This window comes from Pempheris klunzingeri, chromosome 11, assembly GCF_042242105.1.
Source record: "Pempheris klunzingeri isolate RE-2024b chromosome 11, fPemKlu1.hap1, whole genome shotgun sequence".
NCBI classification, from domain to species: Eukaryota; Metazoa; Chordata; class Actinopteri; order Acropomatiformes; family Pempheridae; genus Pempheris; species Pempheris klunzingeri.
In genome coordinates, this window is record NC_092022.1 from 13,669,165 (window position 1) to 13,689,845 (window position 20,681).

Below are 20,681 nucleotides of genomic sequence, written 5' to 3' on the forward strand. Positions count from 1 at the left end.
CATCTGACATTTCGCTGGGAGTGTGAGGCTAAGCTTTCAGACCTTTAGAGAATGTTATTCTCTCATTCCTCTCTCATCCTCCCTTTATTCCACCGTCCTTATCTTTGTTTGTTCCTAGAGCATACTTTGTTGTGGATTTCTAGCAGATGCACCTGCCAGAGGTTTTGTGGTGCCTCTCAATGCCTGGATGCACACACATTCATACACATGCACTAGCACACATACTCTCACATAGGCATAAGAGTTTCTTGTTTGATTCGGAAAAAAAATCTTAAGGAGCCCAAGCCAGAGAGGACATAGAGGCATCCACTTTGGCTTCTGCTGTTTTCTATTAGAGCAAGAAGGAAGCAGAACAAATTTACACATGATACGATAGTCGAATGGAACCAAACGCACAATGATATGCAACGATATGCAGTGACCAGGTGTGTTGCTATGGTGAAGAAAATGATTGGCCGGGCTCTAGATTACAATGTTCACTTCCCAAAACAGCTCGCCTGCACACACAGCAGCAGCACAACACATATGCACACACGCGACCTCACACATGGCTCAGCTGAAATAAGCTGGCTGATTGCAGTGGTTTTATGGGTAAAGCCATTTGAATGGAAATGCAAAATGGAAGTGCATTACCAAAATTCATAGACTCTAGGACCAGCTGTGAATGAGAGAAATGACTTGCTATGAGAATATACCATGCGCATCACAGTTGGAAGCAGAAAGTGCCTCTATGTGTGTGTGTGTGTGTGTGTGTGTGTGTGTGTGAGAGAGATCCCTGAATGTCAAGCTGTTCAAAATCTGAGTCAATACCTTCATTCAGGTCCTTCACCTTTAGCCTGCTTGAAATGCTCCTGTTTGCCAGCCATTATTACCTTTAGACTTTTTATTATTGAGCACAATTTCCCTATTTCCTCAGCGACAGACTGCAGGTGGTAGGGATTTCAACCACTGTCACCAACACTGGAGCACCTCAGGGCTGTGTACTCAGTCCCTTTTATTACACTCTCGATACAAACAAGTTTATCAACTCTTCACCCATCACCAAGTATATATGTTGCATAGTCTGTTGTCCCTGCCACTCTTGGACTCATCAACAATAACACCGTGCAGCCTTTCAGTACTCTATTTCCTAATTCACAGAATAATACATAAAAACTATCTCCAGTTGAATATTAAGGAAAACAAAACAACTGGTAATATGCACATCAAAGTCACCCTGCACTGGACAAAACTCAGTCCTCAGTCATGGCAAGACAGTGGAACAGGTCAACAAAAAACTTAAAATATCAATGACTCATTATGGAATAAACTCTGATCAATGCACCACTGCTGTCCATAACCAATCCCAGGAACGACTGCATTATTATTATTGTTATTATTATTATAATAATATAATACAGCTCCTCACTCTGAATGTACATGTTGTTATATATTATTATTAGTAGTGGTATTATTATTATTATTATTATTATTATTATAAGACTCTGGACTCACCTGGTGCAATAATTTACCTCTGTGTAATAATTTGTAATAATAATTTTTTATACATACTTTTATATATTTATATTTGTACTTTTGTGTTTGAAGTTTCTTCTTTTTCTTTTGGAGCTGTGTGTAACAAAAGCAATTTCCCCCTGGGGATTATTAAAGGAATTCTGATTCTGATGTCATACTCATATCAGATCACTCTGTTGCTCCCCACCTCCTATCGTTGCTTTACAAAAGCATAATTGAACCCATACTGTTTTTCTGGTCCCCCTACGTCTTTACTATTTTAACCATCCCCTACGAAAAACAAACTTGCACATTGCACACAATGCCTCCAAAATATCTGCCTCCCTACCCCAGGTCTTTGAAACATGATCGACAGAGCCATGACATGCCTTGTGCTTGTAAAAGCAAATGACACTTCCCATCCCCAAGTCCACTTTTCATATTACTGCTCTCTGTTCATAGATACGGGACTTTACAATGGAGAAGAGCTTGCTTTTGTCCCTTCTGCCATAGCAGTCCTGAACATACTGTCTCCTGGACACTGTTTGCGAAGATGTAGATATATCTATGGGAGTGCATGTATGTGTGCATAAGTATGGGTGGGGATACAGGAAGGGGCAGGAGTTCAGATGTGTACAGTATATTTAATCAAGTGTATGTTTTATCTGTTGTATACATCTGTGTGAAATATGTACAAGAAAATAAATCTCCCCTTGGGACAATAAAGAGATCTATTTATGTCACACCCCACCCACTACATGTGAACACATATTCACTAGTGCTTAAATGATTAATCAGTTAGCAAAACCTCACCAAGCATGCACCTGCTCCGTCTTCTCAGTTGCAAGGCTTTGCTGCTTTTTTCTGTTTTATAGCAGGGCTGTAAGGTGCCAATTTTCCCCATCTTCTGACATTTGTTGAAACAATCAATTGATAGTTAAGACAAATTGTATACACTAATTAATTGATTGAATGAAGAAGTGATAAAAAGAATCACCATTTCAAGGGCTTCAGATTGTGATATAAAAAAACACACGATCCTGAATTTATGTGAACGTTCAAAAAATGGGTTATTATTGTCTTACGGATATCCCTGTGCTGGAATGACATCTGCCTCTCAACCATCCTCATACTGTAATTTGAGTGTGACGGTTGGGTTTTGGTTCATATCATGTTGTGTTACCTCTCTCTCCAGTTTACTGCTGCTTAAAAAAAATGCAAGTCGTGAAGCAGGGAGAACTTTACTTTTCGAAGACTGTCAAACTTACTTAAATTTCATCTGAGAGTGATGACAGTGACGTGTGGCCTCCTTATGACAAAATGCCGTTTTCAAATGATGATAGTTCTCATCAGAGAGAGAGAAAGAAAGGAAGAGGGAGAGAGAGCATACTGTTGACTCACACAGATACCCGCACCACCCTACAGGCACACACAGCAGACGGTAGCAGTAATAGGGTGATGATAGAGTGAGTGTGTGCATGTGTACTGTTGAGTGTATGAGAGAGAAAGAGTGCATGTGTAAAACAGCATGAACTAATGATGGAGTTTGTTGTGGTAGTGTCCAAAGAACCTGAGGCAGTCATTACCTCTACTGCAGAACCATTTAGGAAAATAGCCTCTTTTCACGAGATGGTCATTGTCTGTCCACTATCTGTATCTGTGCTTGTGTGTGTGTGTCCAGAGGGGTTGTCGTGTTGCTCTAGTGCTAAGGGGTACTTTTAAAGTTGTAAAGCTACTTTCTGTATGGATGTTTTTCTGCCTATTATTTTTTGACCCACAATTCCATTCACCTTAGTTCTAAAACTGTTATATTTCTCCTCTCATCTCCTCCTGTAGAGGCTGGTTGAGGCGGCAGAGGAAGCCCATCTACAGCATGAGGAGGATCCAAACTTACAGGTATTTGTATATGTGTCCGTGGGATCTAGAGTGTATCCTGACCACACAAACATTATTATAATCATCATGCTCGTTTCCCGTTCTTGTAAGCTCATTAATTAAATTATGCTAAAAATAATTTATCTTACAGAAGCCAGTGCCTCTGAGATTGGGGCTCAGTGAGAGAAAAGACCCAGAGAATGACAAGGGCCTTTGTAAACACAACAAAAGGGAGACAGAGAGAAAACGCATTAGGAATCTTGTTCTGTAGTCTGCTTCGCTTGACTAGGCTTAACAGTCTTTTCTCTTTTAAAAGTGTGTGTTAGTCCACATCTCTATAATCATTTTGTCAGCTTATGTCTAGGTCTGCTGATGTCACACAGGTCAGGTATTCACAGCCACTTTTTTTTAACCGACGAGCATTAGGCAAAACTAATCTAAACTAAAAAAAAAAGACAAACACCCTAACCCTTTAACATCTATACGTTTACTGTGCATTCATGGATCCATTTTGTTTAATGATCTAACATTCTTTGGATAACTGAACAAAATCATAGACAATGAGACATCAGATTGAGCCAGCTCTAGCAATCTACACTAAATAATCAGATTTCTGAGCGGCATAATCTGTGAAATGTGCATGCAGGGGCTAGAAAACAAATTGGAATGTCTTTGAGCTTACAAGGAAATGAGGAGTTATGTTTTATGTCAAAAACTGCACAAGTAGTTTGTTAAAAATGCTCAATATCCCAGTAAGCCCCACTGTTAGCTCATAGTGCCGAATTAGGTATTAGCATCTAGCGACCTGATCAGAACACAGGATTTTAAATGGTGCAAAGCTCTGGACGCATAACACAGTTCATACTGTTACTGCATGTTTATAGTTGTCAAATGAATCGTGCCAACATTTATCATGCCCTGTGATCAGTGCTTTGGTAATCAGTTTGATGTGCGTTTTCCCCGTGTGCAAAAAAAAAAAAAGGTGCAAGGATGAGTGTACACATACATTTAACCCTTATCAGTAATTTGCTCTCTCCAGCAAGTTGAAATGAATTTTTTTTCTTTTTTTTTATTAAGTTATCATGGTTTAGCCTCCTGCTGCGCATGCATCCTCTTCTGTATGTAATAAACTAGAAACCCATCGATAGTAAATGTCAGGTTTTGGTATTTGGTATTACCTCTATTTTGGTAGCAAAAGGCAGAAGTTGAATGTTGAAGTTCCAGTTTTTTTCCATTTACAGGAGCCAGTGTTACATATTTTAATGCTGTTGCAAATCATGTAGGGTTTTGTTCATACTAGTTACTTTTAGCATTCATTGACTAGTCGCTTATCTTGAATATATTGGATAAGAACAGGAAATTCCAAATGTTTAGATTTTCTAAGTAATGATTATTATTTAGGGCAGCCCGGTGGTGCAATGGTTAGCACTGTATTTCTGTGTGGAGTTTGCATGTTCTCCCCATGCTTGCGTGGGCTTCCTCCCACAGTCCAAAGACATGCAGGTTAGGTTAATTGGTGACTATAAATTGCCCTTTGTATGTGTCAGCCCTGTGATTGACACTAGGCATGCATTGGGGCGTGTGTGTGTGTGTGTGTGAGAGAGAGAGAGAGAGGTTGTGCATGTTGGACATGTTGATATATGTTGGGCAGCAAGACATGCCCTGTCTCCCTCTCCTAGGAGTATCCTTAATTTAGAGGGCTCACTAAACTCTTTGAAATCTGAGATTACAGTGGTGAATTTATTAAAGTAAATGTCTTTGAGTATTTTTACCTTTTCTCTCTATCTTTCTTTGTCTCCATCTCTGTTTCTCTCTTTCTCTCTCTCTCTGACAGACACCTGTTAGAAATTATTTAATGGTAGTTATTTTAGAGGCTGCCACAAAGATTAGATGAGATTAACTGAAACCCTGCTGTAACCTAAAGTATGCATGTGGAAATATGTTAGAAATATAGATAAATATGTATATATGAACTTAAGAAGCTCCACTCCACTCTGTCAGAGGCGATTGATATTTAGGGGGAAACCCTGAGGTATTCCAAATCCTCAGTCTCAGTAAAACAAACCTACCACTCAGTTAAGGAATAAATATTACACCAGATGCATGTGGGAAGCAATTTATATATTTTCTCACAGGTGAAACAATTAATCCTCATATTTTTATGCCAGAATTGACTTTGTGACTAACACATTTTGAGTGTGAAACATAAACTGTGTGTTATTTACGGCATTATATCACTGTCACGTATTCCCTGGGAGTTCCACCCTCAATTCTGCAGACTTGGGCAAAAGCATTCAGCTAATCATATCTGCATACACACCCCCAAACCCAGCCTCTGCTCTCATGGTTCTGCCTCAAATCCATTTGAGCAGCTTTAATGTTTAGAGTGCAGCATTGTATTGTGTGTGTGTGTGTGTGTGTGTGTGTGTGTGTTTGTGCATGTGAGCCACAGAGAGATGGAGAGAGAGAAAGAGAGAGAGAAAGAGAGAGTGCACTTGTGATATTTTAGCCTGAGTTTGTTGCGCATCATGCACATCTCAGAACAGAGTTTATTAAAGTAGGAGGAGCGACAGATGAAACTTGAGTTTTTAAGAGGAAATATGATACTAAGCTGACTTGGGAGTATTTGGTGCTTAACTACTTATAGAGTCTGTGGTGTGTGGGTTATGTGTGCCTGTGTCTCTCCGTGTGGCGGTGAGTATGTTTACTCTGTCAGCTCTTTAAGGCATTACAGTGAATGCCCTGAGGTTTTCCACTGTCATGGCCCATTAAGGAGGATCAATTACTAAATTTAACCACTGACTGCTGTCCAGTCCTCTCGTAGTACCCCTCTCCTTTCTTATGATTTTGTCACCTGCTTGTTCTCCACATGCTCTGCAATATCCTCCTCTGTACTTAAAAGAAAAATCCCACTCTGTAGCACTTACACAATGCTTCAAAGAGGAGCAACACTTGGCATATGTGGGCCCATTTGCTTTAAATGGTGTATAGTGTTTATTATTTAACATAGATAACTGCAACTGTTGATTGACAGAAAATTAACCAGCAACTGTTTTGATAATCAATTAATCCAAATCTAAATGTTTCCAGCTTCCAGCTATTTTTAGACCGAATAATTAATGAATGAATCGATAAACTAATTGGTAGATTAATTGATCATGGAAATATTCATTAGTTACAGGCCTGTGGATAAAATCACACTGAGATACTTTATCAAGATATAGTGCAGCTATAGTGGTGTTTGATCTAAGAAAAAATGAGGCCACTGTACTTAAACACGAATCAGCAAATGCTTTTGCAGTTTTGCACTGAGAAGTAAGAGCCCCCAATTTAGACCATAATGCAATGCACTCAGCCAATGTTACTTTTTGAAAAAGTCTCTCTCTTTCTACTGTTTGACAATTTCTGCACCCACCAATCAGCTAATTGCAACAAGTTCACTCTGGATTTGACTACCATTCTGGAAATATATATATATATATATATATATATACACACCAGGAGTTAAGACAAAAAAAACACATTTCATTGAAAAACTGCTTTGCTTTGTGTGTATGTGTGTGTGTGTGTGTGTGTGTGTGTGTGCTTTAGCCCATATCCAACTATTGTAGTTGTAGTGTGTAGACTACTAATATATATTAATACACACACTCACTTTCTCTTGTCGGTTTAAAGAAACATCTCATACAACTTAACACGCGCTGTAATAAAACAACAATAGGTTGGTTACTGAAGAGTAAAGAGTGAGATTTTATCTGTTACAAACTGCCAGTCCGAATGGAGTACATACATATGTACAGGTTTTATATGGGAGTGTGCTTTGTATGTTTTAAGTTTGTGTGTGAGTGTGTGCTGTTGTTGATGCACAAGGACAGCTTTGCGTGTAAACAAAACTACCTTAATCTATGCTTACTTATGTTTGTCAAGTATTTATTTATGAAGGCAATTTTTCATATTCTTCTGGACATGTGTCTCTGTCTCTGCATGTTTGTATCACGTTTGGACGCTTGTCAGACTGTTTTTGTTTTCATATGCTGCTTGAGGGGCAGTAACACTGTGTGGGCTCACAGCAGTGCTTTATGCCAGTAATTACTTGGCGGCGATGAGATGAGCCCAACAACGTGAGTGTCCCTTTGTTTCAGCTTTAGTGACACAGCTACAGAGCTGATAATGGCTGATAGTGGGTCTGTAGTCTGAAGTAGAATTTCTCCACATCTTGGACCGAGTGAAATATTATTATCGAGCCAAAGCATCTCTATATAAGGAAATATATTATACTGGCGAAACTGTATTGAATGCCAAATATGTGGGAATGGGAAATAAACAAAAGTAGGAAAATGATGGGAATGAGAGGGAGAGAAATGATAAAGCAGGAGAAAAATTAACATGATAACGACAATTACATGTACCTGCCAGATGCTTGCTTGCTTGGTGTGTGACCCCAGTAATAGCATCTACTTTAACCAGAGATTAATATAACTGCATATGCAGTGGGTCTGATTGTTGGAATAAGTTGGTATGATGCAGTTTTACTTCAGTACAAAGCTTCAGTATTTCTAAACCAGGGAGACCTACACCACAGAGTTAGAGGGCTGGTGTACAGAAAGCAAAAAAAAAAAGTCATGGAATGCATCAAACCACAGAGCCCATTGCCTGTAGGACCGACTGGTTTTCTGCAGCCTCACTCATCATTCTCTCCCTCCTCATTTTTGCCACCTATGGTGCTGCTATTGCCACCCTGCTGATCCACTGCATTGAGACTGGCCTTCGGCTTAGGTAGTTAGAGGTACAGTTATACCGACTGAAGGAAATAACGGAATGACAGAACTTTTTGCATCCCATTTTTCAGAAAATGTATTGAAAAATCTTGATAGTCACAGATGAAGTGCAAAACAAGTCCCAGTCCAACTGTGGGAGGTTCCACATCATGTTCCCACATCCGTCACAAATTAATTTCTGCTTCAGTAGCTCGGCCATCATACTAATAATAACAGATTGTCTTCGCCTGCCTTCATGTTGGCGTGCATGTGTATCTCTGTGTCTGTGTGTATGTGAGTGTGTGTGTTGATATTTATCCTTAGTTAAGCAGGGTTTTCAATACCTCTTGGCAAATTATGTCGATGCCATTAATTTGTCTGAGCTAATTGTGCTTTGAATTGCCCGAGCATAAAATCAAATGATTGAACATTTTTTAGTTGTGAACACAAACAGTGTTGCTGTTACATGCATGAATATTTCTATGCATGTAAATTTTTCTGAGTGCAGCATGTGTACACCTGTGTGTGTGTTTGTGCCTTAACAGCTCTGATGGTGGCATTTCTAATACTGTTTTTTACCGCAGAACATTGTGAATAGATGTAATTATCACCAGCTGTGCTAAAAATACCACATCTACGCTGTAGGGTGAAACCTCCTCCATCACTATTCGGGGTTCATTATAAAATGTTTGTGTGTTTTTTTGCTATTGGATACATATTTGGCTGGCAGCAGTTTGATAGGAATTTCCTTATCTATCCTTTCCAGAGCTCTTCTGCTTCCATGTGAAATTGGCACGGTAATCTGCTGCGATTTTCCTCCCTTGCTCTTTTACCCGCAATGCTCATGTACTGTAAATAGGAAAGCGGAGAGCAGTCTCCCATGCCCTCTGCAGCCAATGAAATCCTTCCTTGGAGGTTGGAGACAAACAGCCAATTGCCAAGCCTGATGTTGACTGAGAATGTAGCCCCAGTCTGGATGGAGCAGTGGGAGAGAAATGCTTAATCTTTTTTTTTTCTCTCTCTCTCTCTTTTTTGTTCTCATGCTCCCCTGTCTAGGGTATTACCATAGAGTGCAGAGAGGTGGCCACATGCTTGTTGATTTGCCAGTTTGCTCTTCTTATAACTGGCCAAATATTATTTGACCCTAAGAGTGTATGTCTTTGTATGCAGAGTGTCCTCTGCTTTGCTGTCCTGACACATTCATGGCTAGTGATGCAAAGGTAGGAGTTTAAGCCATTTTTAAGAGCTGGCCTTGACTCTCCAATGACAATGTTTAATGCACAAATACACCACACATGAATATACACCACTTCTACCTTATCCGCACTCATACTTTGTTTCACCTGCTTGCCAACTTCAGGCTCAAAGCATTTCAAAGTACCTTTGTCTACAATCTCAGGGAGGAGGGTTCAAAAAGGTTGGTGACAGAGGCATGGTGCTGCCTCAAATCATTGATGCCGACAAGCCTCTGGAAGGCTTATTTGGAAGAATGAGTCTGTTTCAAGTTCTTTTATGTACTTGGCAGGTCAAAAAGAAACATTTTACCATGTATTTTCCTCATTTGCTTATCGTTTTACTGCACAAATGCTTTCATTATGGAATTTTTATCAAAGAAAATTCAGAATAAAATAAATACAGCTTTTGGGAGGTGACAAACAATATTTTTTTAGATTAACTAACGTGCAGGAAATCCAAAATACTAAATTTCTCAGAAAACTATAGTGGTGTGGGCAGACACCAGATTTGAACTTGGACATCGAAGAGTTATGGTGCAACCCAGTGCATCACACAGCTAACAATAAGAGCAAACTGTTTCCCCTGTGTTTTATCACACAGAAGCTTTGAGAAGAAAACTGAAAGGTCAGATAAGAGCAGTTAAGTTCTCTCTCATGTGACATGACTTACCTCAGTCGCTCTTCATAATTCAGTGTTGAGTCTAGACAGAAAGTATCCAGTTTTCCAATTCATTTTTAATTTCCTCTGGACAGAGAACAGTCGCTGCTTGTGCAGATATGTGATGGATACAACTTAAATGGCATTTTACTTGTTTATATACCGATATACCACCTTCCCCATTTTTTATTAGTTTTATTACAAAATGTACAACTCAGGATTGATTGCAGTTCATAATACTGATGATACTGTAACCTTGCTCCTCTCACACACACATCATGTCAGCAGAATTGTTTTGCTGTGTATATGAGCATTATAGCCTCATGTGACCGCTATAGATTTTAGTCATGTTTTTCTAAGAGTTGGTGTGCACAAGGTATAAGATGCACGAAGAACGATTTTAAGAACAGCATATGTACCCCTACTTGGCCTTTACTCCAAGTTATTTACTCAATCTGCTTTCTTGTTTACTCCCTGATTACCTGTATCCATGCCCCCTGGTTGTTTTTCCAGTCACATTTCCACACTTCAGGATTGGTGTCCCCCCTCCTTTCCCAACCATGAAGGAAGAGACTGGGGGGCAGGGTGTATAAAAGAGGAGAGTTGAAGTGCAGATGAGAGTTAAAAGTGAACACCAGAGGGTGGAGCGTCACGGTCAACCCCCCGCTTCACATGTGGTCCTCTCTCTGTCTCGCCCACTCTCTTTTCCCCTTGAGGCTGTTGACTCGCTGTTGTGCTCTTTGCAGCAAGAATATTTATCAAAATCAACAGGAGTGTTTTTATTTGTATGTGAGCATGTGCACTTACCTACTGTATATCCATGACTGCGTGAGCATAGGATGTTAAGCTGCATAGGTGCGTTTCTGTAAGGGAAGAGTTCCATCTTGTCTGTAAGTGTGAGCAAGTGTGTCTTTTTGCCATGCTGATTTTTATCATTGAAAACTACAACTTTTATAAGCAAAGCTATAATTTAATAGTATACATGTATGCGTAAAAAGAAGCACAGTAACGTGAGTTACACACATACAGTCTTTTTTATTTAATGAATTGCTTCACTGAAATAAGTCAAAGAAACTATGTGTTAGGTCTGCAAGAAATGATTTATTATCTTGATTAATTTAGTAATTATTCTTTCTGTTAAATGTCAGAAAGGAGTGACATTTGCCCATTACAGAGCTCCAGGTCTTTGGACCAGCAGTCCAAACCCTATTCAGTTTACAGTTATTTATTACAATGAAAGGCGGGATATCTTCAAAATTTGATCTGAATGTTTTGCTTTTTTGTGCAAAAAAATTGTGCAACTCTTGATCAATAATCAGTTTATTTTCTGTTGTGAAAATATTTTCTGTGTCAACTAATCGATTAATCGACTAATTTTTTCCACTTTTTTCTGGTTTGATCATCTTGACCTGATAAAGCCAAATGTATGAACACTTATAAACTTGATCTTTTTATTTATTTATTTATTTATTTTTTATAATTCCATGTAATTACAGTGTTCCTTCCTGTTTGGAACTCAATGGAGTTCTTTATTCAGATATAAAAATTATAACAAACAAATTTGAAGATTATCCTCCTCTCAGCGATGCAGGAAACAAACAATACAGAATCCAAAGAGAACAGAGAAAGGATGACATGATAATGATATAAAACTCTGTATTGTGCTAAGGTAACAATTGATGTTATTTATTATATCTATTTATGTTGTCAAAAATCAAATCTATCCATTCTCTGGGCTCATGTTTTGAAACAGGGAACTGAAATATGCTCCCCTGTTTACCTCCAGTAACCCTGCTCATCCTCCTCCCTGTTGTGCTGAGTGAGTGGGTGCTGGTAGAACATGTGCGATCTCTCAGAGTAATGCACTGCAGCGTTAAAGATCAGGTTGTTAACACCATGATCAGGGACTGCATTAGTGGCACTGGGCACTCCTTCACTGTAATGACTTACTGAACACATACACCCACACTTGGACACACACACACACACACACACACACACACACACACACACACACACACACACACACACACACACACACACTTACAGACATTTCCACTCATACTGTACACACACACTCACACACACACACAGCCTCAGTTGATGCTCGGGAGCATGCACACACATACATAAACTCCATGTTTTGCCTTCATTCACACACCCACTCTCACTCCCACACTATTGAAACTCAAAAGCTGATGGGTGCAATTTTAATCAAAATTAAAGCCCACATGCTGTGAATTTAAATAAGTCTATTAGCAGACTCATTAACTGTTGTTTGTTTTACTTTCTTTTTTTTTTAAGTTGACTTCTTTATACTTTTAACTGCTAATGCCTCTGGTGGCATTTTCTGTTGTCTTTGCTTTTTCTCTCACTGTCTTTCAAGACACTTAGAGCCAGAACATTTTTAGAACTTAAATTGTTTCTCTGACTCGAGTCATTAGTAGCTGCTGTTTTCTCTCTTGGATCTTGAGATAGTCACCGCCGTTATAAAACCTGTTTCTCTGTGGGTGTGTGTGTTTGTGTGTATGTGTGTGAGTGTGTGTGTGTGTGTGTGTCCATCCATGTGGGTCTGCACAATGTCTGCCCAATGAACACATGTTATGCATGTGTTTTTATGTGTTTCTAATTTTAATTTTAACCATTTAACCATTAATTTTGCTATTCTACTGTATGAATTTGAACAAAAAACATATCCAGTTGTTGGAAATTGCTCTTATTCTCTGGGGGATGTAATCTACTGCCTGGTGTAACATGTGATCCACAACAACCCATGTTCCTACTTTAACCAGAAAACACCAATAAAAATTAGAAATTGCTTTTATTTTGGATTTATCTCATTTTCTTATTGTGCAGACACAAAGCGAAGATGGGGCACAACCAGCAAGATAGTAGAGACAAACAGATAGAAAAGGAGACTAAACAGAAACAACCTGGCAATTGCTACAATGGTCTCACATATAGAGCTGATAGTAGCCAAACCTTGCCAATTAAAGCTGTATGCATTAGAGAGCAAATATGTGCCGAATACTGGGAAGAGACAGAGAGTGGAGAAGAGCTTGATGAGGATTGCATATAGTCAGTGAACAATGGGTAAAAGGAAACAGGCTGAGCCAGAAAAGGAAAGACATAAATCAGGCTCGGGGGGTGAGACCGAGGAAGTGAGAGTAGAAGTGATAGAACGGGTACTAACAAGACAATGGCAGAAAGAGAGCAGTGTGGCCTTGTCTGCTGCAGGTGCAGCTGGCTCTGCCTCTGTGTACCATGCATGAGCCTTCTCCTGTGTGTCATTGTCTGTATGTGTACATTTCATGTAAACAAAGCTAATCTTAGAACATATTCTAATTTTGGCTTCAGCCAATCAAGATGTTAGGTTGAGGTCAAATCTGAGGTCCCTGGAAAGTATTAGTCATTAGCTTTATGAGTCCCCCTGCACTGAAAGTTATTTTGTTTGCTAAGAAGCAAGTCTGACAACATCTGACTCATGACTCATGCAAAAGTCTTTTTACAGCTCCCTGCAGCTTAATTTGGCTCAATACATCATTTACAGGGAGGTAATTTGCGCTTGTTAAAATTGCTGAATGATTTGAAGAGAATTCGTATTTTGCCTAAAAACAAACCTAAATAAACAAAGAAATTAAATATTAAAAGTAATTGAGCAATCACAAAGCTAAGAATGTAAGTACTTAAGGATGCATTTTAAGTTAAAAGTAATGTTCTGATTCTGTAGAATTTGCATGATTGTCATTCATGTATGTGTTTTGTAGGGATTTCTTTGGACTGAAGTGCAACACACTAAGAGAGACTTGGAAGGTTGTGAAGGTTGTAATAAGGTGTTAATTAAGGCTGGCTCTGGACACCTTGGCCCTGGCAGGAAAGATACAGTTGCCAGAGGAAGAGAGGTCAGGTGCAGAGGAAGCAAGAGATGGGCGAATAAGACACGTAAGCAATTCTCTGCATTGAGAAACTGTGTGCCAGAGTGTCCCGCCGCCTGAAGGTCGTCATTCCTGCAACCTCACTAGATTTTATGTTACGGGACACTCTCATGTCAGTGGCAACAGTTTTTTGATCAAATGGTATTCTCAAATTGTACTGTAGATACGATTAAGGCGTCCTTAATGTGTGGGTAAGAATATTTTAAATTGCAGGCCCAGTGAAGGAAACACATTAATGGCACATTATCCCCTTTCAAGCAGACATCAGAACCTTGTTATCAAACACTTGCTTATTCACACATTCAGCTAATACAGAAAAAAACGACTAATATCTGGCTCCATAGCTAATAAATGCTCCACTGTGTTCACCGGCTAGTTGCTAACTTTTTCTGTCTGCTGTTTTGTGCTGGACAAATTGCTCACAGTGTTTTTAGAGCCTTTTTATTCCAAACAGCTGCAAAAGCAGAGCTTGGAGAGTGGTGAAAATAAACCAAAACAATGAGCTGAGAAGGTGCTATAATGCCCCATAATGGATTGATAACAGCAGAGTCGGGTGCTAATTATCTATGTCGGGTTAATCAGTATGAGCATGCCCTTTCTATTGTACAAGTAGTCATGTGATTCATTGTTAGTCTGAAAATATTGATAATAGCTGCTTTAAAGTAACCAAATATGACACCTACACAGCTGATACAGCTGTTTGACCCCTTTTCTTGCTTCCATGTATTGAATCGTATCCTGCTCTGTCCTTTCCTTTTGTCCAGTCCTATCAAATCCTGTTCTGCCCCGTCTATTTGGCTTATCCACTTGTATCATATCGTATCGTCCTCGTCGGCCCTGTCTTGTCTTATCCAATGTTATCCCATTGCCCTGACCCATCCTCTGCCTATTATCAATCATTTGTCCTCTCTCTTTTCCTCTGTCTTCATGCTCTCATAAATTTACCTATTTTTTCATCTTAATGACTTTCTCTACTCTTCTTTACATTTATGTGATTAAAGATAGTTAAGCTATTGAGTTAGTAGCTGCTTTTTTTTTATACCCTTTCTATATCTATGCTTTTTGTTGTAAATTCTATTTTGTCACTATTCTGCTTATTTGCTATGTTTGCATGCTAAATACTATTACTGTCAAGTGCTTTTTGAAAAGCGTTATATAATTAAGTCTTTACTTAGATATTTACTAAAAGTTTCACGGTTAGAGCTGACCTGTTAGGTTTAAAGAATAAATTTTGAAGAGATTTAGAAATCTGGTCACGTCCTTGTTAATTTTTCTGTTTATCCTTAAAAGCACAAGATTGAAGTGGTTCCCCAAAGAAATACAGTTAAAACTCAAGTAAAAAAATCCTTGCCAAAGTTGCCTAATTTGGATTCTGTTCGCCGTCTTGCACTGAAAAATAGGTACCATACTGGTTGTAGAAAATGGCTTGTATCCCAAACATTGTAAAGGTCAATGTAGATCAGATTTTCACAATTGGTGGGTCAAGGCCCAAAAGTGAGCTGCATACTAATGTCTTGTACTGACCTAGCTAAATGCTGACTTAAGAAACACGTGTCCTACACTAATGGGATTGCCATGTGTCCACAGCGAGAACCAGGTGAAAAAGAAGAGGGAAAATGTAGGCTGCAATATGCAACACTGTGCTCCCTCACCTTGAAATGGCAGTGTTCCCCTTGATAAAAGGCTAATAAGCCTAATCAGGCCTGATTAATTACAACGATAGGCACTGCTTTTGCCAGCCTAATTGATGGCTTTATCTGTGTTTTGCACTGGGCTAAGGGGATGATGGTGTTCCTCAGGAGGAGCTTGAAAGATTTAGCCCAAATGAAGGTTACTGGTGCTAGAATAGAGATGGTGGGGTGATGTTTTTCTGGGCATACAAGGGCGAAGGAAAGAGTCCACATGTGTGAGTGGTAGGACAATGAAATATGTGTCTGAGATCTGAGGGCTTGTGTAAGGATTTGGTGATGGAAAGATAAGGCGCACGTATGGTGACTTTTAAATGTGTTCTCTGTGCTCTTTTCTCTGCACCAGTTCACTCTTTACTTGGATCTGCAGTCTTGTCAGTCTCTAAAAAAATCAGAGTCCAGAGGGTGTCTGTCCCCCTCTGAATGATAACACATGTACTGAGGCTTTGTATTGGACTCTTGAGAATGGCAATTCATTCTCCTCAAAGGCCCTTTTCAAATCCTATTCTCTTGGTCATTACAAGAGAAATCAATGTGGCCTAAAGCCATGTAATCACCACCGTTCACCTGTGCAATGGATTGAAACGCTGCTGGTGCCATTGCTATTGACAGTAAGAACAGTAAAATATATTTATATTCAAGTAGGAAATAAAGTTATTCTCTATCAGCTGATGCTTGACAGCACTTCCAACCACCTACAACTGAAATTGTGCTAAAGATTGTAAATATGTGTTCATTAGGAGTTTGAAGCAACTTTCAGTGTGGTGAAAGTTCAGTGAAGTTCAGATTTCAGATACTATCAAACTAAAATTAGTTCTAACTGAGAAAAAAGTACTTCCCTCTAAGTTGAAATTGTGCAGACTTCACTCTTGACTTGTGCAGTTTTATAGGCCAGGTTAGTAAAAACACCTGCAGTGCACCTGTGCTGCTGCAATATACTGTGTATACAATAAAATGCACTGTGACCACAAGACGAGCTTGTCTTTTTCAGACTAAATTGCAAAGGATGAACAGGCAACTATAGCTGACACCTTGAAGTAATTCTAATTTTTGCTTGAATTTGCATAATTTGATGACTAGTTTTACTGCCTCTGTGTATATATGCGTGGATGTGTGGTTCATTTAGATGTAAACATACAGAAATATACATGCCTCTAGGCTTTAACTTCTAAAATGTAAATTTTTTGTTTTCACTCACTTAACCTTATCTAGCAGTAGTATCTCTTTGTTGTTATTGGTTCTGCATTGGCTATAGCCTTTGCAGGCTCTGCCCCTGTGTGGTATGTCAGACTTGAGAGCTGTCGGGTTGCAGGGAGCCATGTGCTCTATATTTATCTAGCTCTATGATTTATTAATAGTCTCCCCAGTATGCGCAGTGCTAAAAATACAGTGGAGGTAGAGCACCACATGCAGCATCTAGCTAAGAGGGGAGTGTTCGAGCTGAGGACAGATTTGTCAACTCAGCAGCTTTCCACTGTAACAACATGCACATCTGGGATGATCCAGGGACTCAGGTTACCTCAGTACGCAAACTACTCTCTGACTCAGCATTTAAGTGACCCAGTCATTCTATCTAGGGATAAAACGATACAGCAAGTCGAACATATTGAATCTGAGATACATGATTCTGAACAAAAGAGTCAGTAAAATGACAGTATTTAGTTGTATTTGATTGTATGTGAAATATCTTCACCATCTGCCTTTCTGTCTCTATCACTTTCCTTTTATCTCTTCTTATCTCCAGTATGAATACTTCAATGCAGTGTTGATCAATGAGGTGGATGAGGAGGGGAACAGCATGGAGCTGGGAGGAGAGTTCATCCTGCAACCCAATGACCACTTTAACAACCTGTCGGTCAACCTCAGTCTCAGCGTGGTCCAGGTGCCCACCAACATGTATAACAAAGGTACGTTCACTACCCCTGATTCATGATTAAGGTTTCAAAACAACCAAGTGTGCAGAAAAACATTAAGTTTAACACCATCACCATAGAAATATCATGCACATCTTAGCTTCTCAGGAGAGGTTTATTCATTTTTTTTGCTGAATTTGTTCGTTAATTTAGATAATTAAAATCCCAATCTAAAAATCAACAACTCTCAGTATAACAGTTAGTATGTGTGCTGGTGCACATGGATGTGCGCCTGTGTCAGGAGGAGGATTTGAGTTCATTAACTGTAACACTTTGGATCATCCCTACCACACACCGACTTAATTAGCAGTGAAATAATCAGACATTCTGCTAATTTACCATCCACTCAAGTCCAACCAATGAAGTCATGGCCTTGTACAATGCTCAGTGGACAGAGTGAATGTCATGTCGGCTTAACCCAGCTACCAGAGGCAAGGAAATTATATGGAGAGAGAGAGGAAAAAAAGGGTAGAAAGTAAATGAGAAAGAAAGTAGGTTAAGTCAGACTGATGGAAGGTCTGAGCAACAGATTAATTACAGCTAGGTGGAAAAAAGAGAAAAAGCAAGTGAGAGTGGCAGGAGGAGAGAGAATGAAATGGAAAGAAATTGAATGAAAGAGCTAGGAGAGTGAGGCTGGCATGCTGGCAGACCGATACAGGGAGAGGAAGAGTAATTTTGATTTGATTCACAGGCAAATGAGTAGAATTACACACACACACACACACACACACACACACACACACACACAAACTCGCACACACAGAGCTTTAAGATTTTTAGATCTGAAGGCTTTGTTCAGTGGTACTGCAGGGAACTCGTTGGTGGGCAAAGCGTCACGGTTCTGCAAAGGGAGACTGAAAGGCTTGGCTCGGGGGAAGGAAGCGATGTGAACGATTCGTTAAAACTTTTGGAAACATTTTTAAATCGTTCTTTTGGAATGAATTTGCAAAAGTTTGTGTGACTGTTAATGCAGCTTTATCAGTATTGCCAATGAGGAATCTTAATGTTTCTTTCCTGTTTGATCAAGCATGGATACATATACATATAGTTTTTGCAATACATTCATGGGCTTGATAGTGTGGCTTGTTATTCATAGTAATTCAATATTTTGCAATTATGTCAAGTTATCATGGTAGCAAACACTGAAACTAAGCCATTAATATTACAATGTAATTACCCTGTTTTCTGCACTTGAATGTATCTGACTGACTGACGAAGTTGAGCAAGGTTCAGCTTAATTGCAGGCCAGTGTATTTTTTGCCAAAGCCCTCTGCAATCAGACTCTGACCAGCAACAGTCTCGTTGTAATGTAGGAAGCGGTTGCGTTCTTTTATGCAGTGTGCTATTCTTTGTCTAAATATGGCTATACTTCTGAAACCATCCCACATGTCCCACAAGTCACTGTCCTATGAACCTGTCTTTTTTTACGCTGCTGAAGAGCAGGTTCTAGCCTATACATCTCATAAATGGTTTGATGACAGTGGTGATGAATTAGAGGTTAAGTCCATGATGGTCTTGAGCTGCATGCCCTGTGGAGATTAATCGCAGGAGGAACACACCACATCAAGCATCCATCCTCCAGACTCGCATCAACCAACCAAAACACAACCCACACTGTCATACGTTATGAGGCTACATGACAGGACCACGGTACCATGGATGGAGTGAAACCATGCACAGGTTTACAGCAGGTCGATACACTCTAATGTTCAGACTCTTCGCTTTAATCTCTGAGAATTCCAAGTATTCGCATTCATGCACACATACACCCATCAATTCTCACTTCACTACTGTTTCTACTCATGCTTGCCCCCCCCCCCATCTTTATTATAAGAAACCTAATGAAATGAAGTTGTTTCAGCTCAGGTTGCAGTGGGAAACCCACATAGTTCTGTTTTTTAATCAGAGTACACGCGCGTGTGTGTATATATAGTATATAATGACGGGAGCTCCTTTGATCAGATTGAATTAAGGAACACATTAGTTCATATGAATTTAAATGATAGCTTAGGGGGAAAGTTAGAGCCCACATTTTGTCCTTCATCATGACAAGTTCAGATTGTAATAGACACTCAAACTGCACCAGAAGTGACTGTATTGTTGTGTAAATGGAGCCTGGATCAAATCCAGCCTCCTCTCCTCTCCGCTCCATAGAGGTGGATGGGTGTTTACTATCAAGAGATAGCTAGCTTCCAGAAGACTAATTCAATCATGGCTTATTGGCATGGCTGCTGACAGCAGAACAATGTTGCCAGCATAGGAGATGATGGGAAATCTGTTATCTGCTTTTCTTTCTCTCTGTCCATTAGGTGCTTGTCTGTCTGACGGTCTCCCAGTAATTTTCTGCCTGCCTTTCTGTCTGTGATCCTGGCTTCCCTTTTTTTTTTCTCTCTATAAAGGCTTTTGTGTGTGTGTCTCACTGTATGACTGTGTCTGTCTGTCTGTCTGTCTGTTCATCTTTTCCTGCTCCCATTTTCCCCACCCCACTTCTGAACCAAGCAAAGTTGTGGTGGTAAGCAGCTAAAATAAGCTTGGTTGTCTGGTTGCTAACAGATACATTCATGACACTCTCAGTCTGTAAATTGAAAAGAAGCTTTTATAATTTGAAGCACATGGCACAGTCATTTTTGATAGATTCATGAGTAAAAGCTAGCAGAGATGCATACTGTATGTTAAGCATACTTGCACATTAATATTATCTCACAGAGGGCGAGAGCAATAAATACAGAAACGGTGAAGTTAAAAAAAAACTGATTATTTAGCAAATTATATAACATACAAAGTTAGCAATGCCTTAATGTTTTACCTTTTGTGCTGTTTATTGTATTCCCAAAACAATTGCCAATTGCAGCATTGCAGCAAAAACATTTTGTTCATTTTAATTAGTTAGAATGTGTTAAGATGATAAGGAAATGCAGTTTTAGTTAACCCTGGCAGTCTGTCTCATAACTTTCTCTTGATGTAGCACTTTTGCTTTAGTTGTGTAGATGGCTAGCTATTTAGAGCAGAGAGTGCTTTATGTGCAACAGTGGGTTCAACACTAAGCCACGGTGCAGTTACTGCAGCCAGAATGCAGTAATTACACAGCTAGAGTTTTTACAGAAATTATACAATTTTATGTAGTAA

General features: G+C 39.4%; 1 protein-coding gene across 1 annotated transcript in view; it reads left to right on the plus strand.

Moving 5' to 3' along the window:
* cacna2d3a (calcium channel, voltage-dependent, alpha 2/delta subunit 3a) overlaps positions 1-20,681 on the plus strand; it is a 122,653-nt gene that overhangs the window by 39,271 nt on the left and 62,701 nt on the right. Inside the window, exons 4-5 of the mRNA XM_070839202.1 lie at positions 3,331-3,390; positions 17,387-17,549. Coding sequence (XP_070695303.1) covers positions 3,331-3,390; positions 17,387-17,549 — 223 coding nt within the window. The remainder of the gene's footprint in view (positions 1-3,330; positions 3,391-17,386; positions 17,550-20,681) is intronic.